Below are 24,955 nucleotides of genomic sequence, written 5' to 3'. Positions count from 1 at the left end.
CACAAATGTGATACTTTCATTATGTTCAATATTTTTCATCCCATGTGGTCCTCACCCCAGGGATTATCCTTTTTGCTTTCCTGAGGAAGAAAATGAGGGTTTCCTGGGAAGTTAGTGACCAAATCGAAATTAGACTCTCGTTCTTTTCCTGCACCTCTTGCTGCCCCAGTCAAAGGCTGGATTAGTTACAGCTCAATCCAGTGAAAGGATGTGGTTAATATCAAATAGGTGGTGGTTCACTGAAAACGTTAAATGTGGATTCTTTAATTAGCGCTTCCTCAATGACTTTGGAAACCCCAAAGCTCTTAGTGAACTCAACAAGTATGAGGTGTTCAGGTCGGGAAAAACAGATCTAGTAATTAACTGTTACCATCAAAAGGTTGGGCTTTCTCAAGGTCAACGTGAAGACTAGCTCCCATGTAATATTTCAGTAGCTTAAAACGCTAAGAATATTTCCGGTAAGTGTGAAAAAAATATAGAAAGGAACTTGGCCTGGTCCTACCCAGAAACAGAATAATACCCTGAAGCGCTCATGTATGTTAAGTGAAGACATGTATGGAGCTGGTGTGAGAACCGAAACCACTGCTCACGTCTTACAAAGCCCCCTGATGTGCGGGATGCAGCTTGGTAGGTGGCAGCCCCGCGTCACCTGGAGCTGTCCCTGTGATCAGAGGGTCTGCATGACTCTGGATCTGGTTCGTGCACCTCTGCGTGCTTTCCTTCTGTTTCTGGGTGTCTGTGCACGGGTGAGGCAGCTCTCTCTAGACACTGAGGGGCAAACGTCATACTCTCTCAACAGTGGCACTTCTGACCTCACAATATAAGTAATTGGCCCCTTATCACTGCAGATTTAAGACCTCAGCCTGTTTTACATGCAAAACTGACATCTACTCCTGGGCTTAAAAGACAGTTTGGAGTGAGGGAGACCTGAGTTCTAAACCCAGAGTTCTACCCGACACCAGCCGCACGCCAAAATACATAATGAGCTCACTGAACTTCATTCTCCTCAGCTGTCAGATGGGGCTCGAGACCTCCCTTTGATGACCCTCGTGGACCTTAGGTGGACTGCGTGAAGCCCGCGGCGCTGTACCTGGCTCACTGCCGTGGCTCCCTTGATGCTGGTTTCCTTCCCTCTGCTCAGCACACAATAGAGGGAATGGAGCCCTTTTACACTTTGGAAACCACCGAGTTTTATCTTTTACTTCTCGTTTGATAAATCACATTTCCGAGCTGTAGATTTTGCAATGCCTAGTAATGAGATCTGCTTTTTAATTGGAAGTATGTTTTGACTATCAATTTAATATTCTTAGGAGTGTCAGTAAAATACAGCGTTTAAAACCACAAGCCCTGGAGTGAGACCTGGGTTCAAATCCCAAACTCGCCACTTACTAACCTGGACGTGATCTTATGATCTTGGACATGTTACCCGTCCTCTCTGTACCTCAGTTTCCTCATCTCTGATAGGAGAATAATAACCTGCCCCTTTAGGGCTGTGAGTGTGAAATGAGATAGTATCAAAAAAAAAAGGCTTAGAATAGAGCCTGGCTACATAGTAAGCACTCAAAAAAGGCCACAGAGCAATCCAGATTAGAACTGGAGTGATTTTATGATTTCAAAGAGCTGTTAAAGTATAGATTTCATCAGAACCTTAGACTCAACAGTCTAACATTTGGCAGTGAAAAATGATGACGACATAAAGTTTCCCAGGATGCTCGCCTTAATATAATGTTACAAAAGTACTAAAGTTTGAAAATATTGTAAGTAGAAATTTTACACGGAAAAATGTTTTCATCCCACTTCCACTGCTCTTTAAAAATTAAAATCTTATCTAGAGGCTTGGTTTGAATGAGTTGTACAGGAAGTTTTATTTTTTTCCAGGGCCCATCTAAAGATATTAAACTAGTGTGTCCATATGAGAGAATAAGCAATAAAGAAGACCCTCGCAGAGGAGAAGTCTCCCTTTAATAAATAAGCGTCGCCTTTTATGATCTTAATGCTTGGGAAGGAGACTCTGTAGGGAGAGAATGAGAGGGGTCAGGAATCTGAAATGGAAAATCTTGTCGAATGTATGGGACACTTGAATTCATAACATTTCCTGGGCACTCGTCCTCTTCTCTCCAATGTTAGATCAGGGGATGTAAAGAATATTGGAATGTACTCATTTCCCTGTGGGCGCACTTGAACTCGAAGCTTGACCCTTTGTACTTCCCCCTTTGACAATTAAAATAGCTCAGCAACTTAGCATTATATTTAACAACCATCAAAGGCCTCTTGTAGAACGTGGCTGTGAGGAGGGAACTTGAGGTTAGCTGCTCCATGTGGCGAGCTCCACATCTGCCTGGAGTGTGGGGGGAAGAACGTCTGGCCCATTTACCGCCATTCATTTTTTAATTATGGAACTTTTCCCTTACTCTTCTTGGGTTTTTAGCTGACCTCTGCTTTTTCCTTTGTGGCAACTTAACATCTGTGGGATTCTCAGAGCTGACTGAAAAGTGAGACACCTTCGTTAGAGAGTGGGGTGTTTCGTTTCCTACTGAGGGTGTATCTGGGCATCACCCTCGGGTGACAGATAGCAGAGACCTTGCTGGCGTCCCTGATGGTACCATCTGCCGGCATTGACCCTTTTTTTCAGGTTACTGGGAAGAGTAGCAACAAAATAAGTTTGCTATGAAGAGATACCCTTGCCTTTTATTTTGATTCAAAGTGCCGATCGTGGGATGGTTCCTTCAATGATAGTGACAGGTGGTGCCCCTGAGGAAAATAAAGTCTTTAAAGAGACAGGAGAATGGTCCCAGCAGATGCAAACACTGTTTCTGGTTTCACAGCAACATACTTGTAAGGAGTCTAACACAGGCTGGCACAGTTTGGCAAACCATGGCCCACTGGCCACCTGTTTCTATAAATAAAATTTTATCGGAACACAGCCTCATCCATTCATTTCCATATTGCCTGGGATGGCTCTCGTGCTAGAGTTGAGTACTTGTGGTCATGACCATAGTGCCCTGAAGCCTACCATAGGCTGGCCCTTCACAGAAGTTGACCATCCCCTGGGCTAAGACAGTTCACATTCAGCGGTGCCTCTAAGAGCTACTTCAGGGCAAGGGTAGTTTACTGGTTTCCCCTTCCCACTCAGGGAAAGACGTCTCTAGCTGTGTCTTTGTAAGCGTTCCAGAGCTGTGCTTGATTTGACGTGGCATATTTTTTTTCCCTTTTCCAGGTGAAATGTGAGGCCAAGTCAACCTTGACCAAGCCGAAGAATAACCACAATAACTGCAAAAAAGTCTCCAATGAAGAAAAACCAAAGGTTGCCATTGGTGAAGAGTGCAGGGCAGACGAGCAGGCCTTCCTGGTGGCACTTTATAAATACATGAAAGAAAGGAAGACACCAATAGAACGAATACCCTATTTAGGTTTTAAACAGAGTAAGTATACTTGTTTTCATTTCTGAAATATCAAAACTACTCAGGTTCTTTGAATTGCGAAAAACATTTTTGACTCAGGATTATGTTGAAATCCTATCCTGGGGACGATGCTCTCTGTTTATACTAAATCTACAAATCATCCAGGCCAGGAATTTTTTCCCCTTGCCTCTTTCCGCTGCATTGTTCCCTTCTGGGGCAGTTGCAGTGAGATATTTATAGGCTCGAATCCACTGATTATGACTGGAAATAGACACGTTGAAAGTTTCTCATTTTCTGTTTTGTCAATCTTGAGTGTCTGTAACGCCTTTCTTCTGAGATAATAGTATGACGTAGCTTTATCAGGCACAGATGTTGCCTGTGAAAAGACAGTTTTTAAAAGGAGGACATTTAAAGATGGACAAAACAACCACAAAGAGAAAACATGTTTCCTAAGCCCCAAATTTGTTAGCAGATAACAAAAATCTGATGACTTCAGAGGAAACAAGGAATACACAACTTTGAACGGAGGGTAATTTTGAATTACTTTGACATGTACATGTAAGCGTCATCATATATTTTAAAGTAGAACAGGGAACTCATAGCTGAGCAGAATTCCATATGAGAAGAAACCCAGGCCCTGTCCTGATTTCACAACTGAATATGTATTTTGCCTCTGTCTGGATTTTGTGGCACACAAAGCGATGAGCCCCTGGCTTGAAATAGTATTTTCTCCAAATGTGTCTTCCTAGATTAAAACCATGTGTCATTTTGATGAAGAATGTCAAACCTGTATGTTTTACATAACAATTTACATACCTAATAGCAATTGGCACTGATTGCAAGAGAACACTCGCAGCCATTATAAACTTATATAACTACCAATGATTACAATGTTTGTCTGAAAACTGGTTGCTTGAAATAGAAGTAAAATTAATGTACTATGAACAGCTTTGTTGCATTATGCATTGGTTCAGATTAAATCAAGGCTGAGGCAGGGCTCTTGATAGCTTTGAAATAGTGCGAGGTTCAATGAGGCTTTTCGAACGAGTTGTGTCAGAGCCTTTTTTTTTTTTAATTTTAATTTTATTCCTCATTTCCTTTACCAAGGAATTACTTGAAGTTCAGTTTTCCCCTTTGTGAAAGAATCAAATCTACAGCAATCCTATTCGATGGTATTTAGTACAAATGAACAGGACTGCTAGCAATTTGGCATAAATGTTTAACAGCATAAACATATGCGTGCCCTACGAAGAAAAATTTGTTTGAAAAAAAAACGTATTTGCAACATCATGCAGGCAAGTTGGGGGACTAGGTGGACACCTGACTCAGTTCCTCTGTGGACGAGAATCATCCGTTCCTCTGATCTGTTGTATCACTGCAGCCTCAAGGGTGAAATATTTATTTTCCTGATCAGTACAAGGCACCATGTGTTAGTGAAATATGCTGTGAGCTTTTAATATAGTGCTGCCATCAGATATTCTGTTAAGAAGGTAATCATATATTAAAGTGGTTGTTATTTATTGATTATGGAGAGCTCCTTTCTGAAGGAGGCATTATATATTACCGTTCAGTCAATGGCTTCTTTCTAAGGGTCTTACGAGACCAAGCCCCGTTTTGAAATCCCACACTTTTCCCAAGGAGGCTGTAACTTAGCTTTCCTTGGTCTGCTGATAGCAATAGGACTAAAAATTGTGTTGTCCTTTATCCTAAAAGTAGAACCATTTCCATATTTGTGACTGTTCCTTAAGAAATATTTTAAGTGGTAATAATATATCCTGTTGTTGAGTACCCTTTGGCAAACTGTTTCCTAAGAACACTCTCTGGGTTACGTTAGTGTTTCTTTTCTTTTTTTTCTCTTTCTCATTGAAAGAAAACAAAACAAAATGTTTTAATTGACATTTCTTGGAAATATGTTAATGCAATGCTTATCTAAATACTTATTGTCCCTCTAACAGTTAACCTTTGGACTATGTTTCAAGCTGCTCAAAAACTGGGAGGATATGAAACAGTAAGTGTTTAAGCAACTTAAATGAAATAATTTTGCAATCTAATTCCCCCCACCCCCACCCTGCTTTGACTAAAATGGGAGAAAATGCAAAAGCAAACCATCATTGACTTGCTTTTTCAAATGGCTCTACGCTTTTGGGGGGTTTATTGGGCCACTTTTGGAAACAGTCCCAATTAGTTCCAGGTTTGGCAAAATTGTAAACTTGTCGTAAAAACTACAAGTGGAAAACATATGTAACTCTCCCCTGTCAGGGAAATTAGTTGGGTCTGTAATATTTTCCCATGTTGAGAAAGGGCTATTATTGTACAACAAGCCAAGATTGCATAAAAGAAATTTCCCTTGGCAACATACCTGACATCTGTTCATGTCTAATATGGGAAATGTATTCAAGGCTTTCAAAAGTAATCAGTATTGGCCATTAAGGAATAGAATGCAGCAGAATCTCCTCTCATTCTAGGGCAAAGAAGCTTTATTAGACAAGGGTCAGTGCCGCATAAACAGGAAGTTATCAAACTTATTCAGAACAGGCTCTGACACTCTTTATCAGCTAATTCTAACTGACAGGAACGGGTTATTTTTAGCTCACAGGAAAATTTGATGGCCACGGATTTTTACAGCATGTATTTTGAACCGATAAAATGTTAGAGCAACAGACAGATTAAAATCTTGAAAGAAGAAGAAAGAGCTGCACTAATGTAGCACACAGAGATGACATCTGTAATAAAATCAAGTGACATAGGAAGATGCCGTCATTGGAAAGATTTTCTCATCTACACAGTGATCAGCTTGAGTTGTGCAGGTTCTTCCACAATTGAAGAAGAAATTATTTTTTTCTTTCCTTACGAAGTAACCTGGGGTATGTCTCTGTATCGTAGTAAAATAACAGTAAGAGACACAAAGTCAAGAAAATGAAATTCATTTTAACGCAAAATAATGAGTGTTTCTTGCCAGATATATAGCATATTGTTCCACAAACTAATGTAAGGGTTTGATGTCAGGGACTTGGGATGGGAAAAGATGACAAGTGTTATGTAACTCAGATAATCTGGTATTAATGTAGAGATACCTGCTGTGAATTCTGACTAAAAATTCTGTGATGTGAGTTTATAATGCATGTAAAATGTTTATTTACTATATGGGCAATACATAAATATTTATAAAGAAAGTGAATACTCATAGGAACTACATTTAAAGGTGCATTTCATAGACATGAATTTGCTTAAAATATTTGTTTTACCAAGTGCCCTGCGGAAAGATAAATAATGTAATTTTCCCCTTGGTTGGATCTGTTCATAGGACAGGGAGATCGACTCCTTCCCACTGTGGCTCATAGTTTTGCAAAATCTAGAGCTACTTTTGTGCATGTGAAAAAGATAACTTATTTAGTGTTAGTCTCATAAACTTAGGAGTCAAGCCCATAGCCTAGACTTTTAAGTCTAACTTTTAACGTTCAGAACAGGAACATACATTGTTATGAACCATGACCCCAGATAGTTGCGTGATATTGCACAACATTATGAAATGTCTTTGTAAACCCAGGAATTTTTTGTTATTCACTGATAGGGAGAGTGCCAGCAAATTTCACAGTTTTTCCTGCTTTTTTGTATCTTCTGTATTTGTGCAAGGATTTTTTTTTTTTTTAATGCAACAGCAAAGTGGTGGAGAAAATACAAGAGAAACTTCAGATGACTTTCAAGGCATTTGCAATACTCTTTGAACAAACAGTGATTATTCTTTTTTGTTGAATGAATGAGTGAATGAACGATCACATGATCAGCAGATCACCTGACCACATACTGATCGCGTATCTTACGTGTATAAGGCATTGTTAGACACTCTGGGAGACATAAAAATATCTAGGCCAGGGGTTCCAGTTGCTTGCCATCCCGGAAAGGCAGCAATCATAAGACAAGGTGGACAAAGAGCAGTGCCCTTTTCAGGTAAAGTACTTCCTTGTTTAGAGACAAGGAAGAGACTCATGGCTCTGATGCCAACTGAGCAGAATTTTGGAGAACAGGTGGAATTTAGACGTGAAAGATCATGGCCTTTTAGGAAGAGAAAATCAAATGGGGAAACAAACCATGTAGGTAGAATAAAGTTGGGTATAGAGAATAGAGTCACTGGGTGGCTGGGGTAAGTGACCATGAAGGGGCATCCAGAGAGGAGGATGGAGTCAAGGGAAGAAGGCCCTTGCATGCTAGGCAGTGAGGGCTGGGGCTGGGGGGTGGGGGGGCGTGAAGATCGATAACAAGTGTTATGTTTTGCCACTTACTCTGCCTGCACTGTGTTGTGCTGCATGGAGTGGAGGAGAGAGTGGCTGGGATGGGTGAACATGGAAGATCAGATTGGCATCTGCTTTCCATCTGGTTATGTCTCTTCAGCTAAGCCACAAAGAGGACTGGTGACCTGTGGGGTGGCCCTTTTCCTCCTTCCCTCTTCACTCGCCCTTCAGCTCCTTCATCCTTTGTTGCGTCCTTGCCACTCCTCACAATACACCACATTTTTCATCTCATCTCAAGCAGTGAATCTGTGTGGCTGTCTCACTATAAAATCTATATTTGGGGCCATAAACTGAATGAAGCCAACTGTTGGGATCTTTCTTTCTTTCCTTCTTTCCTTCCTTCCTTCTTTCCCTCCTTCCTTCCTTCCTTTTAAAAAAATGCCTTATACTACCTGTTGGCCTTGCAGGCACTTAAATTTGCCAATCCCATTCTACCTTTAAGCTTTTGAACCTCTGAAGTACAGAAAACATTTTTTCTCTAATATATATATATATATTCTAATATATTTTGACTAATAAAACTGAGATGTTCAGTGAGGATTCAGTTTTGAAGTCAGGCCAGGAGAAGTATGAATAATATCCAAAATCTGAGGACTTACATTGTCATCAAGCTTCCCTAGAGGATACTTATCTGTGAGATTATCTGGTATCAGAAGCAAGTGTAGACTTGTCATTTAGAGCTCAAAAGAGATCTTAGAACCTTCTAGATCAGTGGTTCCCAGAGGCTACTCAAAAACTGGGGCTCAGATTTTCAGTGGGGAACTTTATAAGTAGTTTTCTAGGTCTCTGAGCTATTAGCTCTGCGGTGGGGCCTGGCCAGAGAATTTGAGAATCCTTTTTATTTTTTTTTTAAACTGCCCAAATTATATTAATTCAAAACTAATGGTAACGATGATTACTAAACTGTACGACTCCTGGCTTCAAAATGTGGCCCCCATCTAACTCAAGTATCAAAGATTAGAAGGTTGTCTTCATGCTATTACTAAATAAACATGATAAACATGCCAGAATATTAACATTCCTTGGCTCAAAAGCAGCACAAAGTTTCCAATGAATATTTTTCCATTTGGTAAAGTGGCAATCTAAATTGGGACTCGATAAGCTATTTTCACTTTGGATTAGGAAAAGTATAGCCCTGTAACATTTTTATTTTTCACGAATCAGCCTTTGTGCAGAAAAAGATCCTTGCTCTGCTCTAAATATGGAAACTGAGGCACAAGGAGATGAAATAAGTTGAATGGGGTCATCATGGCATTCTGGAAATTCTGAATTGCTGAGAGTTTTGTGCACAATTACCTCAATCTCCATAGCATCACTGGGAGGAAAGAGATTTATAAATTCTCTGTGCCTTCCATTCTCAGCAGTCTCTTATGTATCTTTTTATGTATTTGGGGTGATGTTTTGGAAAAAAAAGATCTAATAACCTACCTTCACTGGTAGCATCTTTCAATCATTTCTTTGTACTTGACATGAACCTTACCAGATATACTAACTACTAGCTGAGATTTTCTGATTCTTGAGAAAAATATGTGACCTTAGAAGACTGGTCAGAAATCTGGAAGATGTAAATACTCAGTGATAGTAAAAAATTGCAAGTTTAAAATTTGTAGATGTATTTCTTCTGCTGTTAACTTGTGATTGGATAAAGACATTTCTCTGGAATTCCTTCTGGTTATAAAAAGAGGCCATCTTAATTGGCTTGTTTTTGTTTGTGGTTATAAACTATTCCAAACCTTCTGGTTTGAATTGCGGATTATGGATTATTTCATTTTAGTCCTTTACAACCCTCAAATTGAATTTAAAGAAAAAAAAAAAGAGGAGCAGAAGTTCTATTTTAAGCCTTTACAGCATTCAACTAATGGCTTTATTCTGTTCTCTTGGCCTCTTCTGCCTCTGCTAGAAATGTATATTGTGTCTCCACATGCCTAGGTTTAGAGATCATAAATGTATTGAATGGATTTGATTTCCTAGAAAACAATATCCTGGCATTTTGATTGGTTGGCAGTGAGGACCCTTCTTTAACAGTCACATATCCAATTTCTCCTTCCAAACATTTGAGAATCTGGGTCACCTATAGTGGAAGAGGCAGAACTGAATAAAGTTTTGCTGATGAGCCACAGTCTTCACTTCAGTGTCTGGTGAAGCAGTTAAAGCTTACAGAGTAGCTTGGGGTATTACCAGGATGCAGCGTGTTGACGGTGGTTTGCTAAAGTGATTTCCATTTGGCTAAACATTTGATGGCGAGCCAGAGGCAGTATTTGGAGAGAGGTAGAATCGGGAAATGGGTCTTGAGTAAATCTTATCCTAGAGGCAGAGGACCATGCAAGTACTGCCTTCTAAGAATGTCAGCTCACAGCCCCGCCACGCCCCATGGGTGAGACAGGACCATTATTTCCCAACTGGAAGAAGTCACTTGTCTTCTTGCTGGAAGGATTAGGCTTTGACATCAGATTCTGGTTTTGACATCATTTCAAGACATCCTCTGAATCTAACCCTAGTTCTCTGGACAGACAAAGCCTCTTGCTTAATTCAAAATTCTTGAAGCCAAAGATGATGTCATGTAGCTTTGAAAGGCTCCAGTTCCTGGAGTACTACCAGGAAAAAAAAGTCATCTTCCTTGAATTCAGTCCGCCCTCAAGGTGTCCTGAGAAAAAAAAGCCTGTTTCTCACAGCAGCCTGGGCAACACTACTTGCAGGCAAACTCTCCTTCTGACTTCATAGTGTCCTACACATTCTTACAGTTATTACAATAGTGGAAGCACTATTGTCCTAAAAGATTTCTGATGACTGTTTCCTCACCAGGCACAAAAATACCAAAATTATTTCATTCTAACGACCTCAAAGGTAGGAAAATCAAAGCTCCAAGACTGTGTCTTGGGTTAAAATAGTTTTCCAGTTTTTTTTAAAGTGACAGAATATTCTTGTTAAATAAAATTTTGGGAGGGACAGATTCCTTTCCCACTCACTGGGCCCATCTTCTTGGCAGGGATTGGCACTGTTAAGAGTTAGTTTCAGGCCATCTTTAAAACACCACCTGAATTCTAAAAAGCAGTTTGGAAACCGCTACATAGTCTGCCCACTGTGTCTGCGGGTTCCACATCTGAAAACTCAACCAATCTCGGGTCAGAAAAAAAATTTTTTTAATTCCAGAAAGTTCCAAAAAGCAAAGCTTGACGTTGCCAAGCACTGGCAACTATTTACATACAATTTATATTGTATTCAGTGTTACTTTTTTAAAGTATTTAGAAGGACGTGCATAGGTTACAGGCAACTTTTATATGAGACTTAGGCATCCTCGAATTTTGGTATCCGTGGTGGGGAGGGGGTTGGATATAGAGGGGTGACTGTATTCATAGGCAATGAAAACTTTATGAACATGGTAAGTGTAGAGTGCTCGTCACAGAGTTTCTTGGGTCTTATCCACACTAAGGAAAGAACTAACTATCAGGTGTCTTCAAAGTGAGATGACGTTTCACGTGCACCTGGACTGGTTTCCTTCGCTTGGGTGTGGTCTGGTCTCGCTTTAGGGTTAATTACTATGGGGTTATGATGCCTGCTAGATGGTGAACCCTTAAAAGCAGTAACGTCTCTTTCTTTTCATGCTGTCTCCCCCCTCCCCCCCCCCGCCTCCGAGCCTCTGTAGCTGGTGCAGTGCCCTAGAGTGGTGGCAGCAGCAGATGTGATGACGATAGGAATCACTGTCATCTAAGTGAGCACCCTGAAGGTGGCACAGGGCAGGCTCAACCCAAGAGAAATAACTGCTTGGATGAATTTTCTGTAGGCAACAGAGAGCCAGAGTTACTTGTATCCTTAAAAACCTAAAATAACAGAAGGTCAGGTTGAAACAGGAACATGACCGGGAAGCCTGAGACTTTATGAGAGAGTCGATCAAAGTCACCCCAGAGCTAGATCATGCTTTCCAGCGGAATGAGGCTGGGGGCCGGATACCAGGAGGCAGACATCACTTCTGCCCGAGACTGGGTTTAAAGCTTACACACATCCAGAGAAGACAACAGAATTAAAAACCCCAAGCAAATGCACACCTAGGCATGACGAAAACATATTAGCACAGGAGGCAGATGCACACAGGTGGGGGCACGATGCCCAGGAGGAGTGCTGTGTCCTCCCCCACTGCAGGTTTGGACAAGGTGAGGATTTCGACATTTCTTGCTGTAGAGCCTATGGTCAGTGTCTGAATTAAAAGCGCATCTGGGCACAAAAAGTAGAGATGTATACCCAGGAGAACTGTGTACTTAAAAGCATTTAGCAGTTGGAAAGAGCACATTTTATGACTTTCCTGTGGAAAGAAAATATCTCAAAATGGCCTGATTCATCCGGGCTGGCCCGTGGAAGCTCAGTAAACAGAGAGCCCACTTCCTTGAAGGCCCAGCCCTTGTCTTTTCTCCACTGGTTAAAAACTGCATTTAAACCCCAGAACCTGCTAGCAGGGGCTGACACAGACCCCTGGCCAGCTGCACATGCCTTATTAACACCGAGCAGTGACTGAGGCTGGCTTCCTGCTACCACGGTTTCAGTCCTGGTGTGAGGGAGGTGTTTTTTTTTTTTTTTTTTTTCCTTTTGATAATTCATTACTTAATCTCAAGTTTTGTCATGTCTGAGATAGGCAAGTGTTTCACAGGGCATCCCCTAGTCTGGAAGATAGATTGTGGGTGGGGAACGTGGCCACTTTCCACACAGTAAACATCCCCGTCGGCAGTGGCCTCTGGTTCATTGTATTTCTCGCAATCAGTATTACTTTCTTTATATATTTGGTCATTTGTTTATTTTTTGGTAGCTGCCACTAGGATGCAGCCATCTTGGGTGTTGGGTTTTCACTGTTGCCACCCAGCTGCTAGCACAGTACCCAAAAAGTGGGAGATGTTCAATAAATGTTTGGTGAGTGAATGGATGGGTGAATGGATGGATTCTGATATACTTGGGAATTATCTGTGATTCAGTGGTGAACCTCTGCTCTGACTAGAGACACAAGTGGGCAGGGTGGCAGGAACCACAGTTTTAATGGTTTTCCTTCAAGAGAGTAAAATCAGAGTACTCTTAACCCACCCCACCCCCTTAGATTCTTGCTAACCTCTTAACTGTGCTATTTTCCCACTAGCGAGAATCTGAGAATTTGTAGTAGAAGCTATGGGTCCCACAGTTATCTTCTTCCTTTGAAGCCAAAGGCCCCTGGACTTCTATACTCTCCCCCTGCTACACTGTTCATCAGGTCATTCTGATGTGGAGGCTGCTTTGATGTAGTGGAAAACAGTCTGCTCTTGGGACCGTAAGACATTGTTATGAGTCCTGGCATTCCAACTCTGCTGCTGTGTGTCCTCAGGCAAGTCATGCAGCCTCTCTGAGACGTCTTTCCTTTGTGAATGAGAGTCCTGTAGTCTGCCTCACAGGCTGATAGGAAGATTAAATGATATTGTGGATGTGAAAACTCTTTATAAAATATAAAATGCAGTGCACACAAGAGATACAAGAACGACTGAAGTGATTGCAGGAACACACATAGGCTGTTTTCTGGCCCTGCTGGGCTCCCCAGGGCCAACACCTCATCTGAGGGAGGGGAATTTGGAGATCTGTTTCAAGGGCCTCAGTATTCTCAGGGCTTTGAGGAGTAACGCAGATATACTTTGAAGAAGGGGATCCTGTTTCTTCTCTGATACACAGGCTTAGAATAGATCAGCTTGAAACTGTATTATTTAAAAGTTTGGAGGGAGATTGTAATTAAATATAAAATAATTACCAAAATATGTATTTTGTGGGGCTTGAACACATTTATTATTATAATCTAAACCAAGCTACAAATATAGGAAGATTTTTAGTTATACCTGCTAGTTGATATAAGAGGTGGTTCAGCCTAATGAGAATTATTGAGACAAATTGGTTCAAGAATGCTTCATGGGAAACTGAACAATGCAAAACTCACACTGTCTTGAGGTCCTACTTGGGCCTGTGAATAACAAGGGTTTATGGAAGTGAAGGGGTTCTTTTTATTTGAAATGGAAAGGGTACCATTTACCCTATAATATTTAACCACCCTTCTCCTCCTTAGATTACAATTGCAGAGCCCCTGGTTACAGATTGAGATTTTTTTTCACACATTGATGCCTCTAGCCCTTGAGTGAACTCCGCTGGCAGCTCTGCGGGTGTTTTTCAAAAGAAGCCTCCTGTTCTGATTGTTTAAATGCCACTGGCACCTCTGCCCTGCCCCGCCCCCCACACATCCCCATTACAGTTTTCCTGGAGCCCTGTTTAGAAACGTTCACAAGGATCTCAGAAGTTGCTCTGTCTTCCCAGTTTCAGGGAAACACTAGATTGCTCAGATGTAGCAAATGACGTGGTTTCCCCAAATTAATCATTTGCCAGATCATGCATCTGTTATTTTGTAAAATCTTAATTTATATATAAAAATAAAATTAAAGAAAAAAACCAAAACCCTAGTATGCCTTACGGTATGTTGCAAGCTGTTTGCTTTTATTCACCCAACTCGGTAAAATACAGAGCTTACATTTTAACTTTGGAATATGTTGATTTTCATAGGATTTGATCGATATCCCATTTTCCTGACCTAAGTGAAGAAAAATAAACAGCTTGCGACATAGTTTCAGTGGTTAGAGGAGCTGGCATAAAAATATAGCCTGAGATGACTGTAAATTTCATAACCAATTTGATCATTTTAATTAATTTGGGTAGTAATCTTTTTTTGTTCGTTTTTAAAGTAGGGAACACATCACAATAGTTCAAAAATCAGAAGATACAAAAGCATGTTTTATGAAAACTCTGTCTTTACCTGTGTACTTAGCCACCCATAACCATATCCCTCAAGCAAGCAATGCTGATTCAGATTCATTTAAACTGACGTACTAAGATATATTTTAGCTGAAATCTTATTTTATTTTGATGCTTTATTACATGATATAAAGGAACAGAGTGTAAGTTTGGGACCTTGGGGGCCAATAACTACATGAATATCCAGGGAGATGCCGTGATAAAAATCCACTAAGGGTGACAAAATATAGAACCCAAAGCAGAATGCCACTTTAACTGTAAAGAAAAATGGCTAAAAGTGAAATCTTACTGTAAGCCCATAAGTCTCCCCACATACTCATTTGGACTTCTCTGTTTCTGGGTTTCCAGAACAGACTGTTCTCTTCTGACGGTTGCATATGTATTGAATCCTGGAACTGTGAATCTCTTATGATGCAGGATTGAATTTCTCACTGCCACTTTTTCAGATAACAGCCCGCCGTCAGTGGAAACATATTTATGATGAATTAGGCGGTAATCCCGGGAGCACCAGCGCTGCCACTTGTACCCGCAGACATTATGAAAGGTAAGGCACCCTTTCTTGGAAAGTCATTGCTTAATTATAAGTGTGTTAATTGGAAGTTAATTTGTCGAGCATAAGACCTTTTAGGAAACAGAAAATATCCCTCTAGCATTTTACTTTGCATGCTGCCTTGTGATTTTTAGGGAACATGGCTTTCTCTGGTTACAGGGGCTAAAATTAGATGTTCTCTGAGTTTGGTTTTATCCTGTGACCACCTACCTGATAATACTTTTTTTCTCCCCATAAGCATAGATTATTCAGTCTGTTCTCTGTATTCTTTATGTCCCTTTACTATGAGAACTTTCAGCTTCTGGAAAACATAGGTCTGTGGTGTTACTATGAGGTTGCCATGTAACTGTATTCACATTGAAATGTATTAATGTTGAATGTATTAATATTGAAAAGTAAGTATTTCTTTAATAAGAAAATTGATCACAGATAAGCTCCATTGTTTTTTCCAATCTTGGTGTTTTCCTTCTATGCTTTTGACCCAGGAAATCCTTTCTTGCCAAGCTCTGTGTGGTTTGGTTTTCTAATAATTTCAGCTTCTCTCCGAAAGGTGATGATCATGCAAACAAGAAATAATGCCACATGGGCCCACACTGAGGGTTGTGTCTGCAGGAATTTTTGCCCTTTGCGTCAGGACTGTGTTAGCCACAGTGCTGAAGGCCAGTTAGCGTAAATCACGCTTTCCCCTTGCTCTGTGCTTCCAGCCCAGACTTGATTTGTTTATGTCATACCAACTTCCTTATCACTGGCATTTCCTGCAGAAGTGTTGACCAACTTGCCTTCTTGGTTTCAAATTCAGAGCTTGTGAGATCCAAGTAGAGGTGTCTGTGTGTCTTTGTGTGTTTTAATAATGGCCATGGATGGAATGAAGTCAAGACAGTTGGCTGAGCAAGCAGGCTGATTTGCTTGCTTCTTTGAAAAATAAAACACAAGTGCTAAATCTGATGGTTGCTCTTCACACAGTCAGTTACCATTCCAGCTCCAACCCACATGCTTGACACCCGTCTCTGGATCATACAAATGCATCTTCAGATAATGTCACTTCACACATCCACTCTTAGTCATATTTCTTTTGAGTCCAATTATATTTTTATCTGCATTGCACTTAACACAGAGTCTCTCTTAGTTATGGCCATTCAGTGAAACTTGGAATGTTTTTATAGGTATAATCATAGTAAATTGAGTTGGGTTTAGTGCCCTATGAAAAATTCTCACAAAGTATTCCCAACAGATCACCTTACTTGACAGTGTTATAATCCAGAAGGATTTTTTAAAAATTGATAACAGTTCAAATGATTACTCTTCATAGCATTGTTTGCAGTATACTGCATGAATTTTTTAATTGTGAGTGTATTTCTCTCAGTGTGTAATACAAAAGCCTGTACTCATAACAGGTACAGCACTGAAGTTCTAGTTCAAAAAGGCACTGGTATCTGGGGTGAGTGTTCTGTAAATAGTGTCTGAGGTAACAGTCATCTTGTTTTGATTATGAGTCAAGGCTTTAATCAAAACATTTTTGTTAGAAACACTGTCTCTGCTTTCAAATAGTTTTTAATATGATAGTGAACCTCGCTAAGCTCCATGTGCACATGTCCCCAACATGTGAACCATCACACTTAAAGGACCAGATAGCAATAAAATCTGAAAAAGAAGTGTTATCTCATCTGTGAGCTAGGTCACCTAGTTAGATGGAAAAATTAATCAAATGTTTTACAAAGCGTCACATGGTCAAAAAACAGATAAGGTTTGGGGTAGAAAAGGGATTGGACTTAGTAGTAGGTACGTGTGTATGTGTTTGGCTGTGTGTTTAATTTACTCAGGCAGTCATGTGGATAAAAATAGCTTCAATCTTAAATGAAATGCCAAGATATGTTCTTTTGAAGGTTGTGTACTTTTGTTTTATGATTTACCTCTTCCTGGAGTAGCAGAATCCCACATGCCTTCAGTCAGTCAAAATGGAAAATTCTAATAGAGATACCTCCAACGTTAGCAACTTAAAAACATCATTAAAGATTTTTAGAGATTTTTCTTCTCTCATTCTCGGGAGCAGACTTCATAAAGGTTTGGTCTCCCACTGGAATACATTTTTTCAAAAGCTACTGCAGTTTCTCTTCCAAATCTAGAATTTGTTTGGTCAGTGTATCAGTCAGGATCCAGGAAGGAAAATAAAAATCCACACAAAGTATTCAACAAAGAGAATTTACCATAGGGAATTGCTTGAACACATTGGTGTGAAGCAGTCCACTAATATGGAGGCACTAACCATAGGTTTCCTAGGGTTGAGGGAATAGAGAAAAGAGGGTAGGTTATCACCAGCCAGAAGTTTGGAGAGTGGACCTCACCAAACTGGGGTTCAGCTCCCTTACAGGTGGAGGCGTCCAGCCAGTACTGGTACTTCAGGAGCTCAGAGGAGGGGCACTACGGAGCTGCGTGCAGACCTGGGGACGCCCTGCTCTGTGGCTGGTGCCAGCCCTCAGAGGAAATGCACTGAAACTATTGAGGGATTGTTGAAAGAAGCAAGAGGCTGGAACCAACTGCGGCTGCTAACTTATCATTGGGTTGGCACTGAAGTGAACAGCAAGCATAATGGAAGGTGGTCCCTTCTCCCTTCCCCCGGCCTGCTAGGTCCCGGTTTGCAGAACCCCAATAGGAAGACAGCTGACAAAAGAGACATGTAATTTATGTTGTCCCAGTCCTGGCATCACCAAGCGGAGCACAGAAGAGTGGATTTGGAGACAGTAGTGAACTGTGAGGGGCCACATGGGACCCCAGCATAGAAATCCCTGCACAGAAGCCAAAACCCAGGTTAGAGCACAGCTGTTCCAGGATGATTAGCAAGGTCCTTAACCCATTCTTGGCATTTCCTTTTCTTTTTTTAATTTAATTTTTATTTTATATTGGAGTATACTTGATTTACAATGTTGTTAGTTTCAGGTGTACAACTAAGTGATTCAGTTATACGTGTACATATATCCATTCTTTTTCAGATTCTTTTCCCATATAGGTTATTACAGAATATTGAATACAGTTCCCTGTGCTATGCAGTAGGTCCTTGTTGGATCTCTGTCTTATATATAGTAGTGTGTGTGTGTTAATCCCAAGCTCCTGATTTATCCCTCCTGCCATGTTTCCCCTTTGCTAACCATAAGTTGTTTTTGATATCTGTGTGTTTCTGTTTTATGTAAGTTCATTTTTGTAATTTTTAAAATTCGATTCCACATATGGGTGATATAAGATATTTGTCTTTCTCTGTCTGACTTACTTCACCCAGTATGATAATAATCCCTAGTTCCATTCATGTTGCTGCTAATAGAATTATTTCATTTTTTTTATGGCTGAGTAATATTCCACTATACACACACACACACACACACACACACACACACACACCCCACATCTTCTTTATCCATTCCTATGTCAGTGGACATTTAGGTTGCTTCCATGTCCTGGCTATTGTAAATAGTGCTGCAATGAATGGTGGGTTGCAGGTATCTTTTTGAATTATGGTTTTCTCCAGATACATGCCCAGGAGTGGGACTGCTGGATCATATGGTAGTTCTATTTTTAGTTTTTTAAGTAATCTCCATACTGTTCTGTATAGTGGCTGTACCAATTTACATTTCTACCAAGAGTGTAGGAAGGTTCACTTTTCTCCACACCCTCTCCAGCATTTATTGTTTGTAGATTTTTTGATGATGGCCATTCTGACCTGTGTGAGATGATACCTCATTGTAGTTTTGATTTGCATTTCTCCAATAATTAGTGATGTTGAGCATCTTTTTGTGTGCTTTTTGGCCATCTGCATGTCTTCTTTGGAGAAATGTCTATTTAGGTCTTTTGTCTGTTTTTTGATTGGGTTTGCTGCTATTGTTGTTTTTTAATACAGAGCTGCATGAGCTGTTTGTATATTTTGGAAATTAATCCCTTGTCAGTCGCATCATTTGCAAATATTTTCTCCCATTCTGAGGGCTGTCTTTTCGTTTTGCTCATGGTTTCCTTTGCTGTGCAAAAGCTTTTAAGTTTAATTAGGTCCCATTAATTTATTTTTGTTTTTATTTTCATTACTCTAGGAGGTGGATCCAAAAAGATATTTCTGCAATTTATGTCAATGAGTGCTCTACCTGTGTTTTCCTCTAAGAGTTTTATAGTAGGCATTTCCTTTTGCCGTCTAAGTCCCTCTTGCATTGTTTTGGTCAGATACAAGGGGTGTCATGAATAATTAGTAATTGATAATAGTTAAATAAATCATCTGCAAATTTTGGTGGTTTTTTAAAAAGATCACACTCTACTTATCATAATGCCACTCTCACTCATTTGAACCATGCTCTCAAAGGAATCACCCTTACTCCTGTGTGTTGTGGTGGGGAGAAATGTCTGGGAATTACTGCTGTAGATGCCTTACTTCTCTTTGATGGTTCTACCAAAGAAGGGAAGAGTATACACTCAGATCTGTCCAGTGACTTGAACCATTTATGCTTTGGTCAAAGAAGAGGCCAGAGCTCTTGATCACAAGTGCATTGAGTGATTTTGGCAGATTTCATTCATTCTTGCTAGTTACAGGCTGTGCTAATACAATTAAAACAGAGATGACTAAATTGATGAAAGGCCAGTTTCTTCAAGAAGGTTCAAGGAGTTTTAAAGGGTCAGGATTTTTGTGAGCAAACATCTGGTCTGGAGATGCCCTTGGAAATGTTTAAAGCTTTCCAAACCAGATCAGAATGACTGGAGCTCCTCCTCTGCTGTCAGTTCACCTGGTCTTTCATTTTCACTCTAATATAGAGACTGGCTCCTTTTCCTATTTCCCTGTGACCAGCTTTGCTTTCCTAGAAGATGAAGAAGCAATGAGTGATCTACTGTGCATTATCCACTGATTTATTTTTCATGCGGTGTGGTTCATGCTTCCAGTAAATGTTTTCATCTTCCAACAAGAAGAAAGTAGCTGGTTCCCTCAGTAAACGTTACTTGTATATTAGTTGGGCACTTTTGGTTTATTAATGAGTGTAATGATGCAAGTGCACGTTGTTGAAAAGAATCAATGGGTGTTTGTATTTAAGGCACAGCAGAAATGGTACAATGCCTGTGAATGCATCACAGTCGCTGAAGGCCTGACGCGTCCAAACGTGCCTCTGATTGGTTTAAATCAAATAGGTCCAAGCACTTCATAAAAATGTCTTTGTCAGCCTGGTTTTGCTTCCAAACCTATTCATCTCTGTCAGTTTTTAATATGAGTACCAGGCTCCTGGCCACAGTCCATTAGTGCTGTACTTAATTGCTCCTGTTACAGATGATCACCATATAAAAAGCATTAATGTTTCCCCCTCGAAAGGCTGTTGCTATGTAGATGTCTCCAACTCGGCAAAGCTTATGACGTGTGGTTATTTCTGGACATTTCTTGTTCAGGATTTATAGATAAAGTTACTGTAGATTATAATGCAAAGAAAAATGCACGCTTCTAAGTGGAACATTTTCTTTCTTGTCCAACTCTTTATTTAAGATGCCCTGAATCACTGTCTTTTATCAGTAAAAGAACAAAAAAGGAAAACGGTTACTTTAATGGAATTCTCTTAGCTTGATTTTCTGGAATAGTCATTCACTTTAAAGACTGTGTTTTCACATGGAGATTTGTTTTCCTCTTTTTTTTTTAAAAAAAAAAAATGTTTTTTAAGCACATGCAAGGGGGAAGAAATCTTTACAGAGAATACCAGATTACCGGTTTTAATTTTCCTGAATGAATTACACGGTCTGTCTCTGTGGAGCACATGAGGTTGTTACTAGGGATCTTAAAAGGAGCATTAAGGCAAAAGGACTTTATGATGTGCTTTTCTGAGCATTTAGAAAATCAGAATCATAAACAAATGTATTTTTTTGCAGAGGAAATGAACTATTACGCCTCACCTCCTCACATCCTTAATGCCCAATTTCAAATTCTGCGCTTTTGCTTTTCCCATAAGCATTCCTGGGGCGAGACTGTCATGCCGCCTGCCCGAGGCAGCTTCCTTGGCAGGGACGTGGGGTGAGCTGCACCCAAGCCGCGTGCATCAGGGCAGAACCCGGGTGATGATCAGCTGGAGCTTCGGCCTTTTTTTCTCTCAAGGTGGAAGGGAGGGTGCGGGAGGTTCACGTTTTGAGTAACATAAGCATGTGCTTTAAGGTAAATGCCAAAAATATATCAGGCTCTGCGGCACCTGGCTAGTCATATTGTGGGAAGAAGCCATGGGAAAGTAAGGTGAGTTACAGTTGTGTTCGTGTCCCGGACAAGGTTTGGTGTGTCCTTGCTTATTCTGACATCCTTGAAGTGAATCGGTGCACAGTTCAGAAGGCCACAGGCAAGCTACACAGATCTGAGGGATCCTTTAGCAATCCTCTAGACCAGTGTTACTCAAGTGAGGTTTTTCTGGTCCATCTGTGCTCTGTGAACAGGGCAGCTGTGAATAAGCATTGATACCCTTATGTAGCAATTTGCCAGAATAATTGTTTGTCTGTTGTATTTTTTAAAAATAGGGGCTTGCATTTTGTGATACCTGTGGCTTCCCCTCCCTGCCTTGCCCTCTGCGGGTGACCCATGACGCGTGCTCCCTTTTCTCACTGACGGGCCTCCATACGCTTGGCAAAGCTCCTCTCTCACGTCAAGTCTTCCTGTTCCATCCACCCAAGCCTCAGAGCACGATTGATGGACTTTCACCAGCTTGGCCTGCTCTCGTGTAAATGCCTCCCATTCATGTCACTCAGAAGACCCAAAGCTATTCCAGATGTGGCACATAGTATTTCCTGGGATGTGGGCAGTGTCAGTTTATCAACATAGCCTAAGCTTCCTCTCCTAGCGGCCAGTTTCTTTTTCTTGGGTAGGATAGATTTGCCATTTGGTTGACGGCCTTTATCCTTTGCTACTGCCCTCAAGAGCCAATGGTGTTTTTTGAACGTCTACCAAGAACAGGGCTGGCAAACAGTGAGGAGGTGCCCGTGCTACTACATTCACAGCAGAGACGACTAAGGGGATGATGCTGCCTCCTGAGAACCCAGGCTTAGCCTCACAATTCTTCTCATTATGGTGCCCGTGGGCACTACTACCAACTCATTAGAACGAGGAGGTGCTGTGACCCTTGGTTTACCTACTTTGTCATATGATCCAACTATATATACGTGAAAGAGTTACATGTTTAAGGCTAAAAAAAACCTTAGGGAAGTAACAGATACAAATAATAAGTTCAACAGAGATCAAAGAAAGAGAATTTCCAAATGGAATAAGCAACGTCTTCCGGGGGGATCTAGAATTTGAACTGAATTTTTTTTTATTGTAGTATAGTTGATTTACAATGGTTGTGTTAGTTTCAGGTATACAGCAAAGTGATTCAGTTATATATATAATCATTCTTTTTCTCATATAGGTTATCATAGAATATTGAGTAGAGTTCCTGTGCTATACAGTGGGTCCTTGTTGGTTATAGCAGTGTGTGTATGTTAATCCCAAGCTCCTGATTTATTCCCCCCCCACCACCACATTTCCCCCTTGGTAACCATAAGATTTTTGGGGTTTGTTTGTTTGTTTTGGCTGTATTGGGTCTTCATTGCTGCACACGGGCTTTCTCTACTTGTGACAAGCGGGGGCTGCTCTTTGCTGCGATGCGAGGACTTCTCAGTGGAGTGGCTGGCTTCTCTTGTTGCAGAGCGTGGGCTCTAGGCATGCGGGCTTCAGTAGTTGCGGCACGTGGGCTCTAGAGCGCCGGCTCGGCAGTTGTGGCGCACGGGCTTAGCTGCTCTGCAGTATGTGGGATCCTCCCGGACCAGGGATCGAACCCATATCCCCTGCATTGGCAGGCAGATTCTTAACCACTGCACCACCAGGGAAGTCCAGTTGTTTTTGAGATCTATAAGTCTGTTTCTGTTTTGTAAATAAGTTTATTTTTATCATTTTTTAAAATTAGATTCCTCATATGGGTGATATATGATATTTGTCTTTCTCTGACTTACTTCACTCAGTATGACAATCTCTAGGTCTATCCATGTTGCTGCAAATGGCATTATTTCATTCTTTTTTATGGCTGAGAAATATTCCATTCTATAAGAAGTAATATTCCATTGTATTGTATCACATCTTCTTTATCCATTCCTCTGTTTGATGGACATTTAGGTTGCTTCCACTTCCTGGCTATTGTAAATAGTGCTGCAGTGAACATTGGGTGCATGTATCTTTTCGAATTATGATTTTCTATGGATATATGCCCAGGAGTAGGATTGCTGGATCATATGGTAGGTCTATTTTTAGTTTTTTAAGGAACCTCCATACTGTTCTCCATAGTGGCTGCACAGATTTATGAACTGGATCTTAAAGAGATTAGGTTAGAACCTAAGATAGACCATTGTACATGGACTAAAATAATTCAGCTGTAGAATTCAAAATCAGTAAAGAAATTATATTTGAGGGAAAGGACCAGGTGGAATTGCTTTCTTTGAGACTCACCAGTGCACCCAGTATAGCATCGTGAACATATCAGGGACTCAAGAATTAGGGGCTGAATGAATTAAATTAAATCCAAAAAGGACAGTTTCTTCTAGGAAACGTGTACAGAGAAGTAGGGAATGCGGTGGTGGAAGGGGCTGTCAGGAGAGATCTAAGGCTGGATTTCCAAATTGGATACACCAAGAGCAGGTATTATAGTTTATCCTCTCAATGTCTATTAACTCTTCCTGCCTTGATGTCCAATGGGTAGACCACGCCCCATCCACACCCATGGTGGGCTTGAGCAATCTATGAACTTGTATCTCCTTCGTAAATTCTGTCTTGGTAACAGGGGCTCTGGCCAGTGGGCACTCTGTTGCCAACACTTCTGTCCCTGCCACCCGGGCACTCTCATTTCCCCACACCCGTAGAAGGGCGCCTGGCCCTTACTGGCAACCAGCAACCCCCCACATCGTTGTAACACGAAGTGTTGAGATTCAGGCAGACTAAATAAGGTATCGCTGCTGCTCTCTCATGGATACCCCGTCAGATTTGTTCTTACAAGGGACCTGAACTGGGTGGATGGAAGCACAGCCCTGTGCCCGGAGCAGCTTCTCATCTGTAAAGAATTTCTCCCCAAAGGACAGCCAGGTAATTTCATGAGCAGGAGCCTCCCTCCGTATCACTCAGCGTGCCTAAAATGCTGATAACTTTCCAATGCCTGGCTTTTTCAAGAAACTTTTAAAAAGGAAAACAAAACCCCAGCCAGGCCCTGGAGTAGAAAAACTGGTTTCTGTTTAAAAAAAAATAAACAACAGCCTCTGAAAAATCTCTTTTTAAAAATTCTTAAATTTGCCTCCAAATGCAAGTTGTAATTAATAGAAGTTGGAGTTTACACTGTTGAGTGTAAAAACACCCTCAGGCACAAACTAATCAAGTGTGTATGTCATGCTGTAAACTACAGCAAGTTCTTTGTCTGACCAAAAAAAGGCTTGCCAAACAGCAGCTTTTCCTTTGTCAGGCTCCTTTATTGTCTCATTTTTGTTTTCTCCCTGCTCCCCTCACCCAGCGCCCTCTGACCCTCGCGATAGTATTTAAGAAACTTCGCAGGGTCCGTGTTTTTGGATAGTTTTCATCATGCATGAATTTAAATTTGAGAACCGATTAGGTGTCTTAGCCCTTTTTCTTTTTGATAAATAACAAGAGGTTTCTACTTATGATTTTTCTTTCCTCGGGGCGTTATCATTAAGATTAAATAACTGAATTCTCAGGCATGCCAGTGCACAAACATCTTTTCAATTATGTGAGTAACAGATGCCTTCACAAAGGAACTATTGAAAATTCAGAAAGCATGTTTCCGAAAAAGGAAAAAAAAGTATCAGATGACAGAAGAATGTAATTGTTTACCATTAAAATATATCCTTAACTCTTCCACTGAAAACCTCTTGGAACATTTTGGTTTCGTACAAGTTATTACAAA

At 40.7% G+C, this 24,955-nt stretch overlaps 1 protein-coding gene across 2 annotated transcripts in view; it reads left to right on the top strand.

Moving 5' to 3' along the window:
• ARID5B (AT-rich interaction domain 5B) overlaps positions 1 to 24,955 on the top strand; it is a 177,733-nt gene that overhangs the window by 135,615 nt on the left and 17,163 nt on the right. For both annotated transcript variants that reach the window (XM_057734383.1, XM_057734384.1), the window contains 3 exons: positions 3,218 to 3,422; positions 5,357 to 5,409; positions 14,935 to 15,032. In XM_057734383.1, the coding sequence (XP_057590366.1) occupies positions 3,218 to 3,422; positions 5,357 to 5,409; positions 14,935 to 15,032 (356 nt within the window). The remainder of the gene's footprint in view (positions 1 to 3,217; positions 3,423 to 5,356; positions 5,410 to 14,934; positions 15,033 to 24,955) is intronic.

The sequence above is a fragment of the Hippopotamus amphibius genome, chromosome 5 (genome assembly GCF_030028045.1).
Source record: "Hippopotamus amphibius kiboko isolate mHipAmp2 chromosome 5, mHipAmp2.hap2, whole genome shotgun sequence".
Taxonomy (NCBI): domain Eukaryota; kingdom Metazoa; phylum Chordata; class Mammalia; order Artiodactyla; family Hippopotamidae; genus Hippopotamus; species Hippopotamus amphibius.
Note: the sequence above shows the minus strand (reverse complement) of the source record. Positions and strands in the feature narration are given on the sequence as shown.